Source organism: Melospiza georgiana, chromosome 5 (genome assembly GCF_028018845.1).
Source record: "Melospiza georgiana isolate bMelGeo1 chromosome 5, bMelGeo1.pri, whole genome shotgun sequence".
Taxonomy (NCBI): Eukaryota; Metazoa; Chordata; class Aves; order Passeriformes; family Passerellidae; genus Melospiza; species Melospiza georgiana.
In genome coordinates this window covers 67,791,311-67,816,213 of record NC_080434.1, presented here as the reverse complement: position 1 = coordinate 67,816,213, position 24,903 = coordinate 67,791,311, and the positions used below count along the sequence as shown (strand labels likewise).

The 24,903-nt window shown below is 51.2% G+C and overlaps 1 protein-coding gene across 4 annotated transcripts in view; it reads right to left on the bottom strand.

Annotated features, from left to right (window-relative positions):
- EXOC6B (exocyst complex component 6B) overlaps positions 1-24,903 on the bottom strand; it is a 296,115-nt gene that overhangs the window by 114,710 nt on the left and 156,502 nt on the right. For all 4 annotated transcript variants that reach the window (XM_058024491.1, XM_058024492.1, XM_058024489.1 and 1 more), the window contains exons 9-10: positions 1,392-1,475; positions 1,228-1,274 (exon numbers count right to left, since the gene is read on the bottom strand). In XM_058024491.1, the coding sequence (XP_057880474.1) occupies positions 1,228-1,274; positions 1,392-1,475 (131 nt within the window). The remainder of the gene's footprint in view (positions 1-1,227; positions 1,275-1,391; positions 1,476-24,903) is intronic.

Here is a 24,903-nt window from a genome sequence, read left to right as displayed (position 1 = left end):
TCTGCAGGAAAAATTGTTTAAAGTACAGGGAAAAAATGTTGGAACTGTAAGGAAAAATTATTTATCTGCAGGGGGAAACGCTTTATTTGCAGGGAAAAATGCTTTAAGTACAGGGAAAAATGTTGGAACTGCAGGGAAAAATGTTGGAACTGCAGGGAAAATTCCCTCTCCCACCTAGGCCCACCACGTGCTCCCAAATTTCCAGACAATCCCAATTTGCTCCAATCTCCAGTTGGAGATCAACTCTGCTGCTCCAAACAAAGTGTTTTCCAAGGAATGAGGGTGAGAATGGGCATTTTAAATGGTGACACATGAATTTCCAGGTGGTTTTTCCGAGGAAATCCAGGCCAGGAGCAGGGAGCTGCAGGAGGGGAGCACCACACGTGGAATTATTGAAATAATTCTCATTATTAGATGAAGAAAGAACAAATCTGTCCAATTTTTATGGCTCAGCGGCCTTTGGAATTCTCCTCTCGGAGCTCAGTTTGGGAAGATTTTTGTTCAGATTTGAGCGTGACAAAAATGCAGCTCTGGGGAAGAGAGAATCACCTCCTCCAGCAGGAAAATAATTAAAGAGTAATAGTTAAATATTCTCAAATCATTAAGGCAGCGAGCTCATTCATGTCATTAGCAGGGCAAGAAGATGAACATAATCCACAGGGTCATTCACCCTCAAATTCCCAGAAATCCAGAGAAACTCCCAGAAATTAATAAAAATTCCTAGAAATTCATAGAAAATCCCAGAAATTATGAGAAAATCCCAGAAATTCCCAGAAATGTACAAAAATTCCTAGAAATTCATAGAAAATCCCAGAAATTATGAGAAAATCCCAGAAATTCCCAGAAATGTACAAAAATTCCTAGAAGTTCATATAAAATCTCAAAAAATTCATAGAAAATCCCAGAAATTCCCAGTAATTCATAAAAATTCCTAGAAATTCATAGAAAATCCCAAAAAATACATAGAAAATCCCAGAAATTCCCAGAAATTCAGACATCTGTAAGAGCTGGCAGGTCCCTCCCCGCTCCCCCCTCAGTGACACAGCAAAGTGGATAAAATTCACTTTACAACACTTAAAAAGCACAAACCACCTCTTTTTTTGTCCTGTTTTGGCTTTGAGGACCACCAAAAATACCAACATTCCCTCCTCTCCTGGTTTTTTTTGGGCTCCTGAGCAGGCCAGGCCACCCATTTTTAGCAGGGCCATGTATAAAAGGAACACCTACCCTACAATTTGATTGAAATACTTCCTGTAGCCATCTAAAGTTTCGTGCTGCAACAAAGAGAGAGGGAGCAGAGGTTAAAACCCAGGTGGCTGAGGGCAAGGGGGGATTTTGGGGATGAGCCAGGGCCAGCAGGAGCCCGGGATGAGGCTCCAGGACAGACTGACCATGTTGGAGGGAGGCTGCAGCACCAGCCGCGCTTGTTTTCTCCTCTGCTTCCTGTAGTAGCTCTCAAAGGTCTCCCGGGCTCCCTGGAAAACAGGAAAGGGTCATTGCAGCCCTCAGGATGTGCAGGAAGAGGTCACTTGGAATGTAAACCGTGGAATCGCTGAGGTTGGAAAAGCCCTCTGAGATCTGGGAGTCCAACCATGCCCAGAGGCACGAGGGCCACCAGTGCCACATGTCCCCAAGTGCCACAGACACAGGGCTGGAAATCCCTCAGGGATGGGCACTCCAAACCTCCCTGGGCACTTCCAATTCCTAATTCCCCTTTCCATGGAGAAATTCCTCTTCAGGGATTCTGCAGCCCCTTCCCAGCTCCCTCAGGAATTCTCCAGCCCCTTCCCAGCTCCCTCAGGGATTTTCCAGCCCCTTCCCAGCTCCCTCAGGAATTCTCCAGCCCCTTCCCAGCTCCCTCAGGAATTCTCCAGCCCCTTCCCAGCTCTGTTCCTGCCCTAGCCCTGCTGCCACCCCCAGCTGGCATATTCAATGCCCAACCTTGTGTTCCCCCAGCACAAATGTAGAATTTTCCCCCAAAATTCCATTCAAGTATCAGAGCACAAGGAGTTTATCTGAACACACCGAGTCCAACCCCGAGTGCTCAGGTACAGGAACGTTCCATGCCCAGTCCCTGGGATCCACAGGGATGTGCCCAGCTGATTTCTGTACCACAATATGGCCAAATGTTCTGTACCACAACATGGCCAAATGTTGGATTCATTGCTCCATGGAACAACCAATGGTGGTGTCAGCAAAGAGAATGAGGGGCCAAAAAGACACCAAAGAAAGAAACAGGGGGAGGTAAAGGCAGCTTGGACAGGGCCTGGAGCACCCTGGGATAGGTGAGGATTCCCTACCCATGGATGGGCTCAAAAGGTCCCTCCAACCAAGTCCTCCTGGGATTCTGTGAGTTCCAGAATGTGTATGGGGTGCAGAACTCCAGAACGGGTTTTGTGTACAGAATTCCAGAATGTGTTTGGGGTACAGAGGTCCAGAATGTGTTTGGGGTGCAGAATTCCAGAATGTGTTTTGTGTACAGAATTCCAAAATGTGTTTGGGGTTCAGAATTCCAGAATGTTTGCAGTGCAGAATTTCAGAATGGGTTTGGGGTGCAGCATTCCAGAATGTGTTTGGAGTGGAGAATTCCAGAATTGTGTTTGGGGTGCAGAATTCCAGAATGTGTTTGGGGTGCAGAATTCCAGGATGTGTTTTGTGTAGAGAATTCCAGAATGGCTTTGGGGTGCAGAATTCCAGAATGGGTTTGGAGTGCAGCATTCCAGAATGTGTTTGAGGTGCAGAATCCCAGAATATGTCAGGGGTAGAGAATTCCAGAATGTGTTTGGGTTACAGAATTCCAGAATGTGTTTGGGTTACAGAATTCCAGAATGTGTTTGGGTTACAGAATTCCAGAATGTGTTTTGTGTGCAGAATTCCAGAATGTGCTTTGTGTACAGCATTCCAGAATGGGTTTGGGGCACAGAATTCCAGAATGTGTTTGGGGCACTCCTCAAGACCACTCTGTATCATTGGGAGAAACAAACTCTGCAGCTCATTTTTCCCAACCTGCCATGGCTCTGAGTGTCCAGAGGGTTTCCATGCCCACAGCTGACCCCTCTCCATGGCCATCACCCCTGGGCTGGGCTCTGGATGGCCCCTCTGGGGTGATCTTTGCTCCAAACCAGGCTCCACCTCAGCACCCCCATCCTGAAGCTCCCCAGAACTTAAGGATGAGCCCCCAGGCCATCCAGCCCTGGATGTTTCATCCCTGCCCCATCCTCCCTCCTCCACACCCTCCCTGTTTTCTGTCTGAAATTGGATCACAAACATCTCAGGGAAGGGACAACGTCTTGCTTTGAACTGTTGGGAGCCAAGGGAGAGGGAAGAAAAAAAAAAAAAAACAACAAAAAACCCAACTCAGCCTCATTTAGAATTCACAAAACAAACAACATGCAACAACAAATATCACCTGAGCGAGGCACCAGCTGTCAACCTGCTCCTCTCCAGAAAATAAATTAATTAAAAGCAAAACCTGATGGTAATTTAATGATTCTCCAGCTGTTGTGGCATTATACAACCAGGCTGCCTCGGGATGCCCTCAGCTACCAGGGGCTTGTGAGGAGCCATAGCCTGACTTGCTCCTTCTTTTCTCCAAGTGCAGCTCCAGGCTCAGGCAGGAATCAGCCCAGGGATGTGCCCAGAGCTCTCCCAGCTAATTCTACCCTTCCCAAAGGGGTCAAAATCCATCCAAAAAACCTTTTTAGGTGCTAAAATCCATCCAAAAAACCTTCTTGGGTCCTCAAATTCATCCCCAAAACCTTCTTAGGTCCTAAAATCCATCCCCAAAACCCTCTAAGATTCTAAAATCCATCCCCAAAACTTTCTTACATGCAAAAATCCATCCCCAAAATCTTCTTAGGTGCAAAAATCCATCCCCAAAACCTTTTAAGATTCTAAAATCTATCCCCAAAACTTTCTTACATGCAAAAATCCATCCCCAAAAGCTTCTTAGGTGAAAAAAATCCATCCAAAAACACCTTCTCAGGTCTTAAAATCCATTCCCAAAACCTTCTTAGGTGCAAAAATCCATTTTAAAAACCTTCTTAGGTCCTAAAAACCATCTAAAACATCTTTTTAGGTACTGAAATCCATCTGCAAGACCTTCTTAGGTCTTAAAATTCATTCCCTAAAACCTTCTAAGGTCCTAAAATCCACCCCCAAAACCTTTTAAGGTGCTCAAATCCACCCCAAAATTTCCTTGTCACTGTGCACTGCAAAGGGTTGTGGAGATTCTAAATGTGGATTTTGTCCTTGAATTCTGCTTTTTGTCCTGGCTGAGTCTCAGGGGGGCTCAGGATGAGCAGCTCCCAGTCCATCCCAGGCACATCCAGCCGCCCTGAAACCTGGATCACAAATCCCAGTTTTTCCCCTGTAATCAGGCTCAGGACCAACTTGAATCTATGAGAAATTTGATATTTTAAGAGAGATTTTAGAACCAGGAACTGTGAACCAACATTTCCCTGTCAGGTGTTCCCAACACTCCCAAAAGCTGTTTCCCTCAGGAAAGGGAAAAATCCCAAGGCAGAAATCAGGGATCTACAGGTGAGGTCAAGAAAGAGGAGGATTATTATAATTTTATCAAACCAAGAGATAAAATTGGGTGGTGCCTGAAGCTAAAAATTGATAAATGCCATGCAGGGAGCAGCCACCTCCCTTTAAGCCCCTCTGCAAGGCCTGAAGTTTGGTGCTTCTCACAATCCTGGTGTTGTCCATGTCCTCTCCACCATGGGAAAACCAAGGAAAAAGGGATTGTCCCACTCCCACCCCACCACTGAGGGACAAAACCAAAAGGATTTATTAAATTCTGCTGGGCCTTGGCTCTCCAAACCTCCATGAGCAGCACAAACCCACCCATGATCATCTCCATCCTCATCAACCCAGCCCTGGTGCCATCACTGACACCTTGGAGTGAAGCCACTCATTAAGCTGGAGGAAATTACTTAAATAAAAAAAAATTAAAATTAAAAAATTAAAACTTAAAAAAACTAAAAAATAATTGAATTTTGGGGCCAATTTAAAACTGAAGGTGTTTTTACATAATTTCTTTAATAAATGAGCGTGTGGCACCATCAAAGGCAGGAGCCACCACCAGCAGCAGCAGGACCATGGTTGGACACTCACACCAAACCCCTCATTCATGGTGCACCATCCCCTGAAATTAATGAGTAATTAATTCATCACTGCACTCACAGAAGCTGCTGTTTCCTCAATATTTTGTGGTAGCCTCAAGGACTCATTGGACTCTCCAAGAGGAGCAGGAGGCCTGAGACCAGTTTTAAGAGCAGATTTTGGAGGTTTCTGCTGAGACTACACCAGATCCAGGCAGATCTGGGATTGATCCCTCATCCTCCAGCTCCAGGACCCTGCCTGCTCATCCACACTTTCCCTCAGTAAAGAAAGGACAAGGAGCCACCCCACACCTGGCTGCATTTCCAGTGTCCCACCATGGCTGCGTCCAACCCAGCTCCACAGAATTCCAGACTGGTTTGGGTGGGAAAGGACCTGAAAAATCTCCTCATTCCCCCCCATCCATGGGCACCTCCCACTGTCCCAGGTGGATTCAACCTGGCCTTGGGCACTGCCAGGGATCCAGGGGCAGCCACAGCAAATCTGGCAATTCCAGCCCAGCCCCTGCCCACCCTCCCAGCCAGCAATTCCTTGCCAAGATCCCAGCCCAATCTCCCCTTTCCCAGTGGGAGCCATTCCCTGCCTCCTGTCCCTGCGGGCCTTGTCCCCAGTCCCTCTCCAGCTCTCCTGGAGCCCCTCCAGGGACTCTGAGGATTCCTTGGATTTTCCCCTTCTCCAGGGGAACATTCCCAGCTCTCCCAGCCTGGCTCCAGCCCTGCAGCAGCTCTGGGGCCTCCTCTGGACTCTCTCCAGCAGCTCCCCACCATTCCCATGGGGAATTTTCCCCACCAGCTCCTCGGGAGCACCACAGGATGGGAGAGTCCCCCAGGTCCTGGGGCTCATGGAAGCACAGGAACGAAAATTCCCAACCCCTCTCCTCAGGTCCTTCCCCACAGGGACAACCTGGCCGGGTCTCCATCCCGATTTCACTCATGGCTCTGAGGAGGGTGAAGCACCTGAAACAGCTTCACCACAACTTCTGAAATTTAAAAGTACTTTGGAATCTTTTCCAGAGGAAAAATGTGTTTTCCACAGCAGGAGAAGGAGAAGTGACCAGAGCTGGGCTGGAAACGGCCCCACAACAACGGGACTCCCATCCTTGTCTGGATTCTCCTCAGCCTTGGAAGGTTTTGGGTGCCACCTCCTCGTTCCAACTCCACAAAGTGAACTGCAGCAGAAGGGAAGGAGCAGCAAATTTGCTCCTTTGAAACCATTCCCAAAAAGAAAATCAGAGAATCCTATTCACATTTTAACAGTTTCCCCAAAATTTATGGTCCAGGGACCTGCCAGTATGACCAAACCCATCCCCTCACGGCGCTGCTCCCTGGCTTCTCTTTCCTGAGCCATTTCTGGCTGCCCCAGGAATCAGGGACTCTCTCGCAAGAGGTTCCTCCAACAAAAACCTCGGCCTCCCCACAGCCCCTCTCGTGACCCTACTCCCATTTTTCATCCTCCCAGTTCCATCCCTTTCTCCTAAGTGCATTCCTCCCTCATCTCCCCAGATATTCCCACTGCTGCCATATTACATTCTCCTCAAAATGGAAAATATTTCTTCCTCTTCGTGGCAGTTTGAGCTCAGACCACCCAGTTTCCCACATTTGATCTGTTTAGGACTATTCATCTTCTCAGGTCTCCAGATAATCCATTACTCCCCTGAATTTCATGCCTGAATCCTGTTTTCCTCTGGATAAAAAAACCCAAAAAAGCAAAAAACCAAATGAACACATCAACCAGATCAAGAATATTTTAGAGCCAACCACAAGATCCTGAGTTTTCTGGGCTGCCCAGATGAAACTCCAGGTGGGATTTGTGTTTTAGGGCTGCTCCTCTCTCACATTTAGGGAGAGAACAAGAGGAAACAGCCTGTGGGGAAAGTTTATGTTGGATATTTGGGAAAATTCCTTCATGAAAGGGTGGTCAAGCATTGGCAGTGCCCAGGGAGGTCTGGAGTCCCCATCCCTGTGGATGTGGCACTTGGGGACACGGTCAGCGGTGGCCTTGGAACAGCTGGATTCAATCCTGGAGGGCTTTTCCAACCTCAGCGATTCCATGGAACCCAGCGCCAGGGCTGGGCACAGGAGCTGCTCCTTTTCCATCCAGCTTTAATTCCAGCTTCACCCAGCTCCCAACCCCTCCGAGGGAGCAGAGGAACCCAAAGGATTCCTGGCTCCCAAAGGACCCATTCCTTGTAATCACCGGTCCAGGAAAAACCCTCAATAACGCCTCATATTTGTAAAATTACCGGGCAGAACTCTCCTGCTCAAATTAGCCCCGGAGTTCACAGAGTTGGCAGGGAGAGGGGGATAATTACCAGCGGGGATGAACACCACAGAAGGGAAAACAGAGGATAATCACAAGAAAGCAAAAACAGCAGCTGAACAAACCCAAAAATGTTTCGGGATTCAGGAGCAGCGCAGAGCTGAGAGCCAAGCGAGCTGGGATTACACCAGGGAAAAAATGTGCTCCTGGTTTTATTCTCCAGGAATAATCAAAATGCCCATGGAAATGGGACTTTGGGAACTGGGATGACAGTGGTTTGGAGCACAGTTTCTCCTCAGCCTGGAGCAGAAATGCACTTTGTGCACTTCACATATCTCCTACCTGGATAACACAGGGTATCCATAACCCAACATTTCCGTGGGATGTCACTGCCTGAGCCATCTCAAACCCTTCCCATTTGGAACATCATTAATCATTCCCTAAAAATCAGTGAATCCTCTGGGCTCTTCCATTAAAATCCCATCACAACCACAGCAAGGAAGGGGATGTGCTGCAAGGTCTGCTGAGAAGATTCCTCCTGGGAAAACCCAGGTTGTGCCAGTTTGTGCCAGAGAAATCAATCCATGGACACAGCCCAAATTTACCAGAACTGCCCAATTTTACATCCACTGGAGGAGGTTTTTGTACCCCCCATGAACAGAGCAGCTCAGTCCCATCCCTGTAACTCTGGTTTAAATAACCAGGAATGAACCCAGGTTTAATTCCATGCTTGGAGAATCCTAAACCCAGCATCCACCTGGATTTATCCACATAACACCACTAAAATCATGGAATGGTTTGGGTTGGAAGGACCTTAAATCCCACCCAGTGCCACCCCTGCCATGGCAGAGACACCTCCCACTGTTCCAGGGTGCTCCAAGCTCCAATGTCCAACCTGGCCTGGGACAACCAGCAAAACTTTCCACAGGGGCCACAAGAAGTGGGATTTGGAATAACAGGAATTCTGGGACCTGCTCCCTCCATATCCCCACCAATGACCTGCAGGAGCCCTGGACAAGATCTCTCCACTTTGCAGATGTCCCCAAATTTTGTGAAAATTGACAGACTCAAGGCAGAGCCAATGCCTGGAGAGGTCTGGGCAGGCTGGAGGAACATTCCAACATGGTGACATCCAAAAGGACAAATTCCAATCATCCCTCATGGAAAGGGAGAAACCCTGAACCCCTCACAAACTGGGCACCACTGGTTTGAGACCTCCTCTGTGGATAAAGATGGGAATTTTCAGTAGACAAGAAGTTTTTCCACAAGGGCAACAATAAAAATCCCTGAGATTGGTTGGAGCAGGGTGCTGATAACACCAAGGTGTGGATTTTGATTTCTGGATGATTCCCTCAGGAGCTCGATCTTTTTGAGTCCCTTCCAACTCAGAATATCCCATAATTCCATGAAGTAGCAGAAAGAAATCCCCAAAGCTGGATCCCAATCTCCATCCTTGGAACCCTTCCAGGCCAGGCTGGACAAATCCCTGAAGTCTGATCTCCCAGCTCCAGGCAGGAGGGTGGACTGGAGCCCTCCTGAGATCCCTTCCCACCCACGTGTCCCCATCCTGGGAGATGGTGGCCCCATCCCTTCTCACCAGGCTGCTCAGAGCTCTGGAGCCCCTGAGTGTCCAGCACAGCACCCATCTCGCAGTCAGTACCCTGACCACCAACCCCCTCCCATGTTCTGCGAGTAGGAAAGGCCAGATCTGCGGCCAAAATCCCATTTCTGGGGGGGTTTAGTCACAGTTTAGGCAATTCCAGCCTCCTTCCAACAAAAATCAGGATTTCCTTCCCCTCACATCATGAGCAGAGCCCTGGCCTGTATCACCCTCACCTGCCCGAGACAGCCCCAGCTCAGGGCTCCATTTTAATATGCCTGCAAGTGCCAAACAACACATTCATGCTAAAAACCCACTTGGTCCAACCTGGATCCCATCCCTGCTCCCCCCTCACAACCCTGGAATTCCATGGAAATACCCCAAACCCAACCCCAATTGCTCAACACCGCAGCGCAGCAACTTGGATGGGACACACCTTACCAAAAGCAGCACAGAACCTTTAAAACCTTACAAATCACCCTTTTTTCACCCCAAAACCAGCTGAAACAAGCAGGTTTTGTTTTTGTTTTTTTTTTTTAGGGTCCAGCACTTCACCAAACACCAGGAGCTTCCCACCAGTGAGGAAGGAGCTGCCAAGAAAAGCAGCTCAGAAAATGATCCTGACATGCCCCGGAGATGTGTGCAGATAAGAGAAGCCCGGTAGCCACTAATGAGGCACAAGGAGTCCGACTCCCCAGCAGATGCTCCTCTTGGAAAACACTGGTAAATATTCCCAACAAATCTCACGGAGCGCATGGACGCACTCGCAGGTGCTCGGCAGGGAAAGCCGGGATCAAAAAAGGAGGCTCTGGTTTGTTGACTGTAAACACCCCCTCGATACCGAAAACACGGAGATGAAGTGGAGCAGGAATTGCGTGGGGGGAAGAGAGAGTGGCTGCGAGAGGCCTCTCCTGCCAGCCCGGCAGGATTTGGTCTCCTCCACCCAGACCTGACCTCGACCTGTGTCCTGGAAAAAGCAGCAGCCACCCGTTCCTTCTTCAGGCAGTGAATCCCAATTTTGCATTTTGGGTACTTCAGGGCTTGGTTTCTTCTGTTATGTGCTCAAAATTAAATTATTTGGGGCCTGGTGAAGAGGAAGGAGGCCAAGAAATGCAAGCAAAGGTGATCCCAAAGGAAAAGAGGCTCCAGAGGTCAGGAGAGGTTGTGGCTCGCCATGCCACAAGTGTCCAAGGCCAGGTTGGACAGGACTTGGAGCAGCCTGGGACAGTGGAAGTGGCACTGGATGGGATTTAAGGTCCCTTTTAAGTAAATCCCAATTTTGCATTTTGGGTACTTCAGGGCTTGGTTTCTCCTATTATGTGCTCAAAAATAAATTATTTGGGGCCTGGTGAAGAGGAGGGAGGCCAAGAAGCACAAGCAAAGGTGATCCCAAAGGAAAGGAGGTCAGGAGAGGTTGTGAGTCCCCATCCCAGAAGTGTCCAAGGCAAGGTTGGGCAGGGCTTGGAGCAGCCTGGGACAGTGGAAGTGGCACTGGGTGGGATTTAAGGTCCCTTTTAAGCCAAATAATTCCATGATTCCATGAAACGACCAAGAACCAGGCATGGCCTCAGAAATCTCACTTGGAAGAGTCCATAAGATCCAACTCTCCTTTCCCTCTCTCCCATCCTTGGTTTGGCTGAGTTCATTTAAAGCCAACTTGGAAAGCAATAAAAATTTACAAGGAGAAAGCAAGAGGGGGGGGGAAAAATAAGTTTGAAATCTTTGGTCCAACAGACTCAAGGACCTCTCTAGACCCATTGAGTCTGAGCTCCTGGCCAGGCCTGCTCGGGACAACAGGGAACACATGGACAAGGAGCACAGGGATAACAGGGAGCACATGGACATCAATATATCAGGGAAATTGTTTCAAACCCCATTTTCTCTGGGGCAAATTGTTTCAAACCCCATTCTCTCCAAGGAGAATTGTTTCAATCCCCAGGGGGAATGGTTTCAAACCCCATTTTCTCCAGGGGGAATTGTTTGAAACCCCCTTCTCTCCAGTTTCAAACTCCATTTTTTCTGGGGGAAATTGTTTCAAACTCCATTCTCTCCCAGGGAAATGGTTCAAACCCCAGGTGGAATTGTTTCAAATCCCATTTTCTCCATGGGGAATTGTTTGAAACCCTGTTCTGTCCAGGAGGAATGGTTTCAAACCCCATGTTCTCTGGGGGGAATTCTTTGAAACCCCATTCTCTCCAGGAGGAATTTTTTCAAACCCCAGGGGGAATTGTTTCAAATCCCATTCTCTCCAGGGGGAATTTTTTCAAACCCCAGGGGGAATTGTTTCAAATCCCATTCTCTCCAGGGGGAATTGTTTCAAACCCCAGGTGGAACTGTTTCAAATCCCATTTTCTCCAGGGGGAACTGTTTCAAACCCTGTTCTCTCCTTCAAACCCTATTCTCCCTGGGAGGAATTGCTTCAAACCCCGTTCTCTCCAGGGAAAGATGCTGGAGGCTTTGCCTCAGCTCTACTGCAAAAGCCACCACTGGTCCCAGGCTCCTTGCTCAGCTTCTCCTGCTCCCCACCAGCCATGGAAGAGTTAACCACAAGGGAAAAAGGTGAGATTCCCCCTTTTCCCCCTTCCCCTCTGCTCCTTCCTCCCAGCAAAGCAGGCCATTACCCCAGCCCGGAGCCGCAGCCCCATTGTTCCCAGCCCTGGATATGGGAAGCAATATCCATTTTCCATTTAGACCAGGGCAAAGCCTTTAATTTCAGCCTCCTGCCTGCAGCTGGAGTTGCCTTTTAACTCCCGGACTGCAGGAGTGAAGACAGTTTTATATGGGGGAAAAGGCTGCAAAGGCCACTTTAATATGGTCACATGTGGGAAGGGGGGAGCTTTTCCGAGGGCCCGGTAATGAGGGGCAGCAGCGGGATATTGCACTTCCCATCTGGCTGCTCTGCACAGCAGGGAAAAGGCTCTCCTGGCTTTTTAAGGACAGGCCCCACTGCAGTAAAACAAAACACACCAAAAATAAATAACGAATGGAAGCGTGAGGAGGAGATGCCCTCTAATGTTCGAGCCCGGCAGCACAGCCATGGAATGGGGTGGGGGAATTGAGAGAGAGGGGCAGGGATGGGGCAAAATGCAGAGGGTTTGGGGTATCCCGGAGTTTTGGGATCATCCCCACACCTGGGATGGGTTCCCCACATATTATGGGGTGTTAGGGTTATGCTCCTCGGCCAGGGCCACCTGTGTTTGTGTTGGTGTGGCTCCAGAGCGTGGCCCTGCAGTGACCCGGGAAGGTCCTTCCCGTCCTGTCCCTGTCCCGTCCTGTCCCATCCTGTCCTGTCCTGCCCTGTCCTGTCCCTGTTCTGTCCTGTCCCCAGAACTCCTGACAAATCTGATTAAGGAGCAGCGTTGGAAGAGGGAAAACAGCCTGAGTAAGGAGCCTGGCTTTCGGAATCCAGCTTCGGAATCCAGCGTTAATCCATGGAATGCCTTCCCAAAGGACTTTTGGAGCAGCCAGGTTCTGCCAGAGCCTTCCCAGCTCCTAATTAAGTGTTAATTAGCACAACATCTGAGCCAGGGTCAGGACAGCAAAGGAGGAATTTCCATCCCAAAAGAGCATCCAGGGATGCAAAGGGCTCGGATGGATCCCAGGGATGGGAAGGCTGGAGTTGAGATCCCTTCCAACCCAAACCATCCCAGGATTCCTCCCATTTCAGTCCCTTTTCCAGATGCTCCACTTTTCCCAAAAGCAGAAAACACCAATTTGCTGAGAAATGGGACATTTTTACAGCCTGTGTGATGTGGAGGGGAGGAATCCACTCTCCTCACTGAAATCCACGGAATTCAGAGAGATCCTGATCCTGGTTTTCTCCAGCTCCCCATCCCATGTTTCTTCTGACCTGCTACTGAAGGGGAGAGACAAAACCAGGATTTTTCCCTCCTTCCCAGGGAACCACCATGAAAGCAACAGCTGAAATGTGGGCACCAGGAGTTGAAAGTCAAATTTTGGAAGTGCTCAGGGTTTCTCCGCTTTTTGCAGGACAAAGCCACACATGACAGAAAACTGCCACAGGCAGCATGATGGAAAACCAAGGAATTGAGGATTTGAGGGGAAAAAAGAAAGCCTGGAGGAAATAAAATTGCCAGAACAGCCTGTTGAGGGTGGTGGAAGGGTAAGGGAGCTCCTGTCTCCAAATTCCAGAGCAGACACCCCTGGAGCCAATTCTGATCCCAGGGTCCAAACAGGGCTCTGATGCCTCCCATCAACCTCCAAGGATGGAATCAAGAGTTGCTCCACTCTTGAAAATAAATACTAAAAAGAAATAAATAGGGATTTCTATTCCTTGGTACTGCAGGGGAAAAGGCATGGAACTGGGAATAAAGTGCCTTTAAATTCCTCACTTTGGGTTAGAAACCTTTTCCCAAATGCCACCAGGGCTTCCAGCTCATTCCCATTCACCCACCTGGATAAAACAGGGAAAACCAGACATTCCCAGACATTCCCAGGATGCAACAAGCAGCAACCTCTGCTCTGCAAACAACTGTTTGAACCTCATTTCACTGAAAATGAGCAGCAGAAAATGGAATTTCTCTACCAGACAAAGTCAGGAGGCCTCTGATGCAGAGCAGAGGGTGCCCAGGAGCTGTCAGGAGCCACACCCTGCCCTGCCCACAGCACAAATCCATAAATTCCCAATTGTCCCAGCAGGAACACCAGCCCAGGTGCTGCTGAAAAATAACACAACAATGTCCTGGACAGGGAATTCCAGATTTTCCAGCATTGTTCTCAGCAGGTCCTGGAGTGAGCACAGCCTGAGCCACAGGACAGGTTGGTATAGCCTTGGATGGATTTTGTTCCATGGGTTTATCCAAAGGTTCCTGTGCTGTGTAAACCTCTGGTGTCCACAAGAACTTTGTCAACGGCTCAGGAAGAGCAGGGGCAGGATGAGTTTCCAGGAGAAGGAGTTTTCCACCTTTGGAAGCAGAACTGGGAGGAGACTCAGCAGATCCAGGACCTCCAGGATCCTGAGGGAGAGCATTTTCTGGGAAGGAACATGGAGAGGAACTCTCCAAGGAAATGCAGAACTCCTGGAGACAGCAGACCTCTGCTGGTGTAGCAGATGGGAATGCTCCTCATCCTTAGGGCACAAGGAACACCCTGGAACAGGAGACTCTGCTGGCAAGAGCCCACCAGCATCAAATTCCAGCCTCTTCTGGGATCATGGAACCACTAAGGTTGGAAAAACCTTCTGTGATCATCGAGTCCAACCATCCCCAGCCCTGCCAAGGCCACCACTGACCCCTGTCCCAAGTGCCACATCCACATGGATTTTAAATGCCTCCACCCCTGCCCTGGGCAGTTTCAAGGCCTGAACACTCTTTCCATGAGGAAATCCTTCCCAGTATTCCAGCCTGAGGCTGTTCCCCCCACGCTGTCCCTGCTCCCTGGGAACACAGACTGACACCATTCCCCATTTTCTGATCGGATCTGTCCCAATCCAGGCCAAGCTCCAGCATCCCAGCTGCAAGGGAAGTGTCTGTGTGGTGGAAGCACAAACCTCCAAACCCAGGGAATTTTAGGGATCTTCAGGCTGAGGGAAGTTCTAACATGACACGCAAGTGGCCACAGCAAATCATCCGAGTAATCCAAGATGCGAATTCCACTTCAATGCCATCTCAGAGGTTCCAGTGTGAACAGGGATGTGTTTTCCCTGGAATATCAGGAGGGAAATTCCGTGTCCTTGCTGCTGCTCAGTTCATTTAACGAGGGCAGAGGTCCAGTCTGAATTGTTTCTTCTGTTCTGCCGCTCAGCCAGAAGAGCTTTTCCTCAAATTACCCTGTAGCAGACATCTTTTATAGAAAATCCTTTCCTTAGGATTTTTCCTTCTGAGAAGCTGGGAGGCCTCAGGAACAAAACGTAAACATTATTACGTTTACGTTATTATCTGCTGCTGTGGAATGCAACAGGTGCATCTGTGATTGGCCCATGTTGGATGTTTGTAATTAATGGCCAATCACAGCCCAGCTAGCTCAGACAGAGAGCTGAGCCACAAACCTTTATTATCATTCATTCTTTCCTATTCTATTCTTAGCTAGCATTCTGATGAAAACTTCTCTTCTATTCTTTTAGTATAGGTTTAATGTAATATATACCATAAAATAATAAATCAGCCTTCTGAAACATGGAGTCAGATCCTCGTCTCTTCCCTCACCCAAGAACCCCTGTTAACACCCCAAGCCAGGAGTGCTGCCCCAATCCAACATGGATTTCCCATCCCTTCACCCCAGGTAAAGACAGCTTTGCTTGGATCAACACCGAACACATGGCCAGCCTTTAAAACATCCAGTTTGGATCTATCAACCCAATTCTCCAGAATCCCAAGAGGTTTGTTCATCCAGCAGGAACACAACAGCTCCAATCCTCCCCAGGATTTCCCTTGGGGGCCTTTTGGGATGTTCCAACTTTCCCTTTTGAACAGCTGGAGGGAGGAAGGGCTTGGGAAGAGCTGGGCCAGGCCAGAGGGACATTAAACCTCTCCAGGGTGACAGCTCCAGCTTTCCCAGCCACTGCTGATCCAGAGGGCAGAAAAAGCACAGGAACAAAGCTTCTCCCAAGATCCAGAGCCCTCAGGTTGTCCATGAGGGGCAGCAGCCAACAGAGGGTCCCTGGCAGGGCAGGGACACTGGGGACCAGCCAAACATTTGCTCCTTTTCCTGATTTTCCATGGCGTGGATTTTGTTTTCAGCTGACCAAATCCATCAAGCAGCAGTGGATGTGTCCAGGGTTTATGGAGGTGAGCAGGACCAGGCATGGATCCGGCCCTTCCTGAATGGAACAGCTCCTGCCACTGCTCCAAGGAATGTTCCAGAGCCCTTTTCCAGCCACTGCTCCAAGGAATGTTCCAGACCCTTCTCCTGTCACTGCTCCAAGGAATGTTCCAGACCCTTCTCCTGCCACTGCTCCAAGGAATGTTCCAGAGCCCTTCTCCTGCCACTGATCCAAGGACAGAGCCAGAGCCTTCTCCTGTTACTGCTCCAAGGAATGTTCCAGAGCCTTCTCCTGCCACTGCTCCAAGGACAGACCCAGGGCCTTCTCCTGCCACAAAGAGGCTTTTCCACATCCCCTTCATTCCTGCTGAAAACTTCCCAGCAACCTGAGCATCCTCAGATCCACCTGTCCCCCACTGAGAAGCCCTCCATGCTCCCAGATTTCCCCATGGGAATGGGCTGGACCTAAAATCCTCTTGGGGAAAGGGAAAGGAGCTCCTTGGCTGCTCAGAGAAGGCTGAAACTCTCAGATGCTGCAATGACAGAAAAACTCAGCCTCTGGCTTGTCCCGCTTGGGATTATCCAGGATTATTATGCAGGATTAGGCCTCTGCATTCCAGAAGCAAGAAATTCCCAAGAAAAGGGGCACTGATTTTAGAAGAAAGATGCTAAAAAGGCTGATAGCAGCCTCCTGTACCTAAAGGGGCTCCAGGAGAGCTGGAGAGGGACTGGGGACAAAGGACAGAGGGACAGGAGCCAGGGAATGGCTCCCATTGGGAAAGGGGAGATTGGGCTGGGATCTTGGCAAGGAATTCTTGGCTGGGCTGGAATTGCCAGATTTGCTGTTGCTGCCCCTGGATCCCCTGGCAGTGGCCAAGGCCAGGTTGGATGCACCTGGGACCGTGGGAGGTGTCCCTGCCCATGAATGGGGATGGGGATGAGATTTAAGGCCACCCAACCCATTCCATGACTCCAGCACCCATCAGAAACACCTTCACCACACAAGATCCAAGCTGTTCCCAGGGAACTTCCCCCCAGGCATTCCCAGGAGCTGAGATTGAATCCCTGAAGCAGAAACCTCCCCACCCAACCTTTCCCTCAGTGCAATCCCTCCCGGGGACCCAAACCCTTGGATGTGGAGCTCCAGCCCCTCCTGAAGCCTGGGGAGAGGCCGGGCCTGGCCGGGCCCCGCTCCCAGCACCGCTCCGGAGGATCCCAGCACTCAACAATGGGGGATCTGTCAGAGCCCGGCCCCGCACCGGCCATCATCTGTTTCCCATAACTCCAGCTGACCTAAACTCCAGGGCTGAACAAGTAGCCTGTGTTTTTCATCTGGAAAACTCTGTGGAGCCGTTCCCACTCCGGCCTCTCCCTCCCCTGCCCGAGCCAGGCTTTGGAGAAGTCACAAAGTGATGATGTCCACAGAGATTTCCTCATTATCCAACATTTTCAGGCTGGGTTTTGGGTCCCCGGCCATCCCAGGTGCCCTGCAAGGCTTAATACACCTGGATGTGCCTTTCTCCTCCATCCCTCCCTCCCTCCCCAAGGAAAATCCCACCCCAACACTTCCCAGTGTAAAAACAAGCGGAGCCGGATGCCGGCCCCATGCCTGTTTCATGATAAATTTAAAAATCCATTAAAACTTTATCAGGAACGAGCTGCCAGGGAAACAAACAGATTCAGGACGAGCCCCACAGGGTCTTCCACGTGAGGCAACCCTGAGGAAAAGCCCTGGAGAACCCTGCTGGTGGGGAAAGCTCTGTGTGAGGGCTCTGGGAAGGGAGGATCCAACCCCCAGAGTAATCAGCTCTGGTCAGGGCTCCCATCCATGAGGGGCAAAAAAAATTGCCCCTCAAAAATTTCCCCCTTTCCAATTAGGGGAAAAGCAGGATGAGACCCTGAAGAGGATGAAGGGCAGGTCCAGAGGGAGGAGGAAGGAAAATGTAGGGAAGAGAACACAATCTGCAGCAAATCCCTCCCTTTTTCCACAGTGCTGTGGGGTTTAGGCTCCCTGAGAACTGAAAAGATCCCAAAATGGGGAAGTTTCCATGGGATGATGTGAGGTCAAAGCCCTTTTTTGTTTTCTCCTCTCCCTGGATCCCTGTCCCAGCCAGGAGCCTCAGCTCACTCCCACAGCTCCACCGTGAAATGTTTGGGTTGGAAAAATCACATTTGCATCTTTATTATTGTGTTCTCCCCTGGCAGAACAGGGGGGAACGCTCGGGGAGCACGGAGAAACAAAAACAGGACAAACTCGTAAATAAACCTCCTGTTCTGAGCACACCCAGCTTGAGCTGCACCCTCTGTACTGGGACAGAAGTCATGTCCCAGCAGCCCTCCTCCAGCTCAAGTTTTGCCCCTTTTTGAAGCAAAAATCCCAAAAAACTCATCCAAACAGAAAATTCCAACTAAAGGGATGCTGTCACACTCTGAGCAGTAGAAAGAACTTCCTGGAATCCTGGATGTTGGGAGGGGAATGGCCATGGAATGAGAGGAGTCTGGAAGGGATGGGACATCCAGACAGACCCAGAGAGGTGGGACAGTGGGAACCTCAGGAAGGTCAAAAAAAACACTGGCACCAGGGTCAGGGAAATCCCAGCACAAATCCAGGCTGGGAGGAGAAAGAAGGGATGGAGAGCAGCACTGGGAGAGGGATTTGGGATGTTGTGGATGAAGCTGGAATGGCCCAGCTCAGCCCCCCCTGCTCAGCCCTGGCTGATGGCAAAGGCAAGGTGGGAATTGTGTCCCTGTGCCCCTCCCTCAGGTGAGAGCCCACCTGCAGAGCTGCCCCAGCCCTGGGGCCAACAGCAGGAGGACGTGGAGCTGCTGCAGAGAGCCCAGAGGAGGCCCCGGAGCTGCTGCAGGGCTGGAGCCCCTCTGCTCTGGAGCCAGGCTGGCAGAGCTGGGAATGTTCCCCTGGAGAAGGGAAGGCTCCAGGCAGAGCTCAGAGCCCCTGGCAGGGCCTGCAGGGGCTCCAGGAGAGCTGGAGAGGGACTGGGGACAAGGCCTGCAGGGACAGGAGCCAGGGAATGGCTCCCACTGGGAAAGGGGAGATTGGGCTGGGATCTTGGCAAGGAATTGCTGGTTCAGAGCAGGGGTAGGCCCTGGCACAGGGTGCCCAGAGCAGCTGTGGCTGCCCCTGAGTGAGTTCCAAACATTTCCAACAAATTCCAACCAATTCCAACCAGATCAAATCAATTCCAATGAGTTCCAACCATTTCCACCCAATTCCAACCAGTTCCAGCTGGACCCAGTCAATCCCCTGGTTGTCAGGGTGTCCCAGGCTCCTTTGTGACACGGGGCTGTGCCGTGCCCAGAGCCCTTTGTGACCTGGGGACACCACCAGGAACGCCCCTCCCTCGAGAGGCTGCACTTCCCAGGACCCCCCAGAGGATCCCCCAACCCCTCTGAGGCTCGGGATCACGGAGATGGCGGAGAGGGCAAATCCCAAATCCCAACCCAGGAAGGGGCAGGCGAGCCCTCAGAGAAGGGGCCAGGTGAGGGAGGGGACACAGTGGGGGATGGAATGGGATGGGATAATGGGATGGGATAATTGGGATGGGATGGGATGGGATGGGATGGGATGGGATGATGGGATGGGATGGGATGGGATAATTGGGATGGGATGGGATAATTGGGATGGGATGGGATGGGATGGGATGGGATGGGATGGGATGGGATGGGATGGGATGGGATGGGATGGGATGGGATAATTGGAATTGGGATGGGATGGGATGGGCCAAGAACTGCTTCCCACGGCTTCTCCTGCCTGTAGATGAGACACAGGGACTCGTGGGTGGGACATGGGGAATCACAGGTGGGACGTGGGGATGAAACCACAGATGGGACACAGGGAATAACAGGCGGGATATGGGGGAATCATGGTTGGGACACAGGGAATAACAGGGTGGGACATGGAGAATAATAGGGTGAGACACGGGAATACAGCCACAGATGGGACACAGAGAACAAACCACAGGTGAGACACAGGGAAAAAAAAAAATCAGAGATGGGACACAGGGAATATCAGGTGGGGATATAGAGATTTCAGGTGGGACACAGAGAGCCATAGGTGGGACACAAAGAACAAAGGTGGGATACAGGGAACTGCAGGTGGGATATGTGGAATGATGAGTGGGATATGGGCAGCCAGAGATGGGACACACGGAAACAACCACAGGTGGGACACAGGGAACAACCAGAGACAGGACACAGGGAATGGCAGGTGGGATACAGGGAATGGCAGGTGGAATACAGGAAACAAAACATAAGTGGGACACAGGGAACAACCAGAGATGGGACACAAGGAATGGCAGGTGGGACACTGGCAGGTGAAGGTGAGACACAGGTACATGAAGGACACAGGGAAACAACCACAGGCAGGACAGAGTCAGGCAGAGGTGTGACACAGGAGACAAAGCACAGGTGGGACAGCTGTGCTGGCAGCTGAAGGTGATGCCCAGGGACACTGGGACACAGGGCAGACAGGGCCAGTTCCCCATGGGATGAGGCTGCCAGGGCCACCCACCCCAGAGATCCCATGGCACACCGGGAGCCACCACGGAGGCCTTGGGACACCCCTGGAGATGGCACCCAACACCTTCCCCAGCAGCCAGGAGCCGCGACAGCAGCCAGGGCCACCCTCACTGTCCCCGTGTCCCCTGCAGGTGCCCGTGGCCCAGGAGGTGACAGCTCCAGCCCATTCCGCGCGTGACCCCAGCCGCCGGCCGCTGCCCCCAGCACTGGCACCGCCCCTGGCTGTCCCAGGCCGGAGGAGCAGGGCCCCGGGCCCCGGGGAGCGCCCGCGCGTCCCCAGCGGGCAGGAGAGCCTCGCCACGGCCACCACGGGCATGCAGGGCCAGCCTGGGGACGGCGTGGAGCCCGCCCAGAACAGGGTCAGGGTGGCCCGGCTCACCGAGGCTGGGCTCAGGCAGCTCGGGGGCATCTCCCGCTACCAGCGCATCCTGGACTGGCTGGAGAGCATCTTCACCAGCAGGGGCGAGGTGGTGGCTGAGCTGCAGCAGGAGCTGGATGGGTTCTGGGAGTTCCAGGAACCCGGGAGCAGTTTGGGTGGAAAAGGGCCCTGAGGTCATCGAGTCCGACGGGACTGAACTCCAGCATGGCCCCCAGGGCCACCTCCAGCCCCGCCTTGGACACCTCCACCACTCTGAGGGACCTCCTCGCAATGGACAGGCACCAAAAGGGGGAAGCTGAGAAGGCAGAGCCAGACCCTGCTCAGGACAAGCTGAAATACAGGAATTCCCACAGGAATTCCCAGGAAAAGCCCTTTTCCCTGGAGGATGATCTACCACGGGGACCGGCTGCCCAGAGAAGCTGTGGAGCTCCATCCCAACGGGACATGGACCTGAGAACTCCCTGTGGCTCCGTGGGGAGATGGACAGTGATCTGCAGAGCTGGACAGTGATCTCAGAGCTGGACAGTGATCTCCAGAGCTGCAAGTGATCTCAGAGCTGGACACGGATCTCCAGAGCTGGACAGTGATCTCCAGAGCTGAAGAATGATATCCAGAGCTCCCTCTGACCTTCTTCCATGATGCTGTGAGGATGGGAACACCTTCCCTATGGAGCTTCTGGATGTGCTCCAGGAACTACAGAATGGCATGGGCTGGAAGGAACTTTGAAGACCACCCAGTTCCACCCCCTGCCACGGGCAGGGACACCTCCCATTCCCCAAAGTTTCTCCAAGCCCTGTCTAACCTGGCTGTGAGTGCTTCCAGGGCCTAGAAACAAAAGCAGGATGAACCTTCCCACCCAACACCTGTGGAAAACACGTCCTGGAGCATCCCAATAAAGAGTTTTTACACAGATCCGCCCTTGTCCTTCGGTTAATATGTGAAACCATGACAAGATGCAACAGGAGAAGCTTTTCAAGCCTCTGGTTTTCCCAACAAGTTCGTATCCTGAAGGATTCCACGGGGTTTCAATGCCACACCACAACCACGGTGCCGGGGCAAGACGGAGTCAGGAGAGGGGATTGAAGGGAAGAGCCAAAGCCCTGCTCCCCACACAGCCCCCGTGGGCTGCGAGGAGATGACTCAGCCCCCACAAAAAGGGTGAAACCTGAAGATCACAAGTCCCCCAGACCTCCAGCTCCCACCTTCAAACCATGAAAGAGCTGCTTTTCCCCACAGCCAAACCCCATGGATTCCAAAGGATCCACGGAAAACCCTCTCCGAGGGCAACGCCGCCCTTGGGAACATCCCCCAAACTTTTGTGTGCAGAGATTTTGGAGCTTTCCCACCCACAACACGACCCCGAAATCCCTTTTTTTTTGTGGGAGTTTCTCCCATTCCCTGCGCTCTGGCCGCCCCCGGAATGCGACGGCAGCGTTTGTTCATTGTGCACATCCAGCCTGGCTTCCAGGTTTTCCTGAACAAAGGACTGAAACAGGGGGGAATATGCGTCACAAGCCCGTCCTGGACGTTGCTCACCCTTTTTTTCCTGCGCAAATATTTGTAAACACATGGAGAATTCGTGTCCAGCCGGCTTTGGGGACCCTTCATAAAACCAGGGATTTATTGCAAACAGGATGGGAATCATTTCCCAGCTCCCGGTGCTTATAGGGCTTTAGGATGAGAAACATAAAGAGCAGGAAAAGAGCGGCTGCAGCTGGGCTCTGAGCCCTGCTGGAGAGGGGTGGAATGGGGCTGGTGTGGATTTACAGCTCCAGAGTCCCCCAAAAGCCCCTTCCCAAAAAAACAAAATAAAGTCTGGAGTTTCTGGGCTGCACAGGAAAATTCTCCGGGGTTTATTTATGGATGGAGTTTCAGGGATAAGCTGAGCTCAGCTGAGCTGAGCCCAAGGAGCTTCCAGAAGTGCTCAGCCTGGAGAAAAGAGGTTTAGGAGAGATCTTATGGCTCTGCACAAGTCCCTGGCAGGAGGGGACAGCTGGGGAGGGTCAGGATCTGCTCCCAGGGAACAACAGCAGAATGGAAACAGCCTCAAGCTGGGCCTGGGGAGGTTTAGGTTGGAAATTTGGGGAAATTCCTCATGGAAAGAAAGGATTGTGCAGCCCTGGCAGGGCTGGAGCCCCCATCCCTGGGGGGATTTCCAAGCCCTGCGGATGTGGCACTTGGGGACATGGGACAGGGCTGGACTGGGTGACCTCAGAGAGCTTTTCCAACCTCAGCAATTCCATGGTTTTATGACCCAAAGCCTCTCCTTGCAATCTCAGAGTTTCTGCCTGACACATCCTCATTCCCCACCCAGAGGGACAGAATCCTCCCAGCTTTCCCTCCATCCATGTCCATGTCCTATTCCTGCCATTCCATCCATGTCTTATTCCTGCCATTTCATCCATCTCCTATTCCTGTCATTCTATCCATCTCCTATTCCTGTCATTCTATCCATCTCCTATTCCTGTCATTCCGTTTTTCCATGATTCCCACAGCTGGAGCCAACATCAGACCTGAAATTTTAGGGATAATCAGGAAAAACTGGCACCACTCACCAGGGCTGGATTTGGGTCTTTAAATGTCCCCGAGAAGTGGAACAGAGAGAGACTTTGGTTCATTTTTAGGAGCCAAAATGAGCCCTAAATGTGGAATTTCAGCATCAGCCCAGCAGGATTGGGACAGCCGGGCAAGGAGAGGAGGGAGAAGGCTGAGGAAGCACATCCAGTCCTGGATTCCAGAACAGATGGATCCAGAATCCTCTTGGAAATGCTCAGAAAAACAAAGGCATGGGGCAAAATACAAAAGGAGGAATTAAAATTAATGAAATGAGGGAAAAAATTCCCCAGAGGGTGGTGAAATGTTGGAGCAGAGAGGCTGGGCAGCCTCCAGCCTTGGAAATCCTCAAAATTTACATGGAAAAGGTTCAGATATTCATGATTTTACTTCGAATTCACCAAATTTAGACTTGGACCAAGTTTTCCATGAGCTGTTCCAGTCTGAACTGGGAGCCCTTGCTATTGGGATTAGATGGGATTTAAAGTCCCATTCCATCATGGTTTGAATCAGCAACCAGAGGATGAGAAAAGAGTGGGAATTCACCATTTCCCTTTGAGCTAAACCAAGTTTTACCTTAGAACACCAAAGTTCTCCAGGGAAATTCCTTCCAGATCACTTCACTTCCACCCCTATCACTTGTTATTTTTGAGATATCTCCCTTCTGGACACCACCACAGAGCCCTCTGGGGCAGCTGAGGCGTTTTCCAAACATTCCTGGGACCCTCCTGAGCCCCAAAGCCCGGAAACAGCAAATCTTGGGAAGAGCCTTCCCACGCCTGCACACTGCAGGAGTGGGGCTGGAATTCAGGGTGGACCCTGAACAAGGTGAACATTCCCAACAAAATCCCCATGGCCTCGGAGCTCCCTGCATCCAGCAGCTCCACAGTGGCTGAAATTCCTTCAAAAAGATCTTGGAAATGAGTGGGAATTTGCAGTAAAGGCTGAAAAATGACGGGAGGAATTCCAGAATTTTCAGCCCCTGAGTTGTGTCCTCCTGGGACAGAATTCCATGAGAATGGAGGAGAAGGGGACTGGGGAGAGCCAGGACATATTTCAGCAGGAGTTATAGCAATGATGTCCTGGATTTGGGGATCCTGGGAAAGCAGAATCCCTGACCTTAGCCAGGATTTATGTGCTTTTCCACAATATTCCTGAACCTAAACATGGATGTCCCTGTATGGATGAGGCACAGCTGGAAAAATTAATAATTATTGGGGCGGTCAGTTCCAGAGGGTCGGGATCAAGGAGCTCAGGGAGTCACCCCAAAGGGAGCTGGTGACAAATGGGGACCACAGCAGGGCCTGTCCTGGGACACGTTAGCTCCACTTTGGGGGGTAGAGACCTGGAGGAGCCACAGAGCAACTGCCAGGAGCTCCTCAGTGACCCCAGCCCAGGGGGAAAGGCATGGGATCATGGAATGATCGGGAAAGGCTGGAAAAGGTCTCTAAAATCATTGGGTGGGAATAATGCTCAGCACTGCCAGGGCCATCACTGCCCCTGTCCCCAAGTGCCACATCCACAGGGCTGGAAATCCCTCAGGGATGGGCACTCCAAACGTCCCTGGGCACTCCCAATTCCTCATCCCCCTTTCCATGGGGAAATTCCTCCCAATGTCCACCCTGAGCTCCCCTGAGGCCGTTGCCTCTGCTCCTGTCCCTGTTCCCTGGGATAAGATCCCAAATCTCTGGCAGGAGCTGTGCAGAGCCACAAGGGCCCCTGAGCCTCC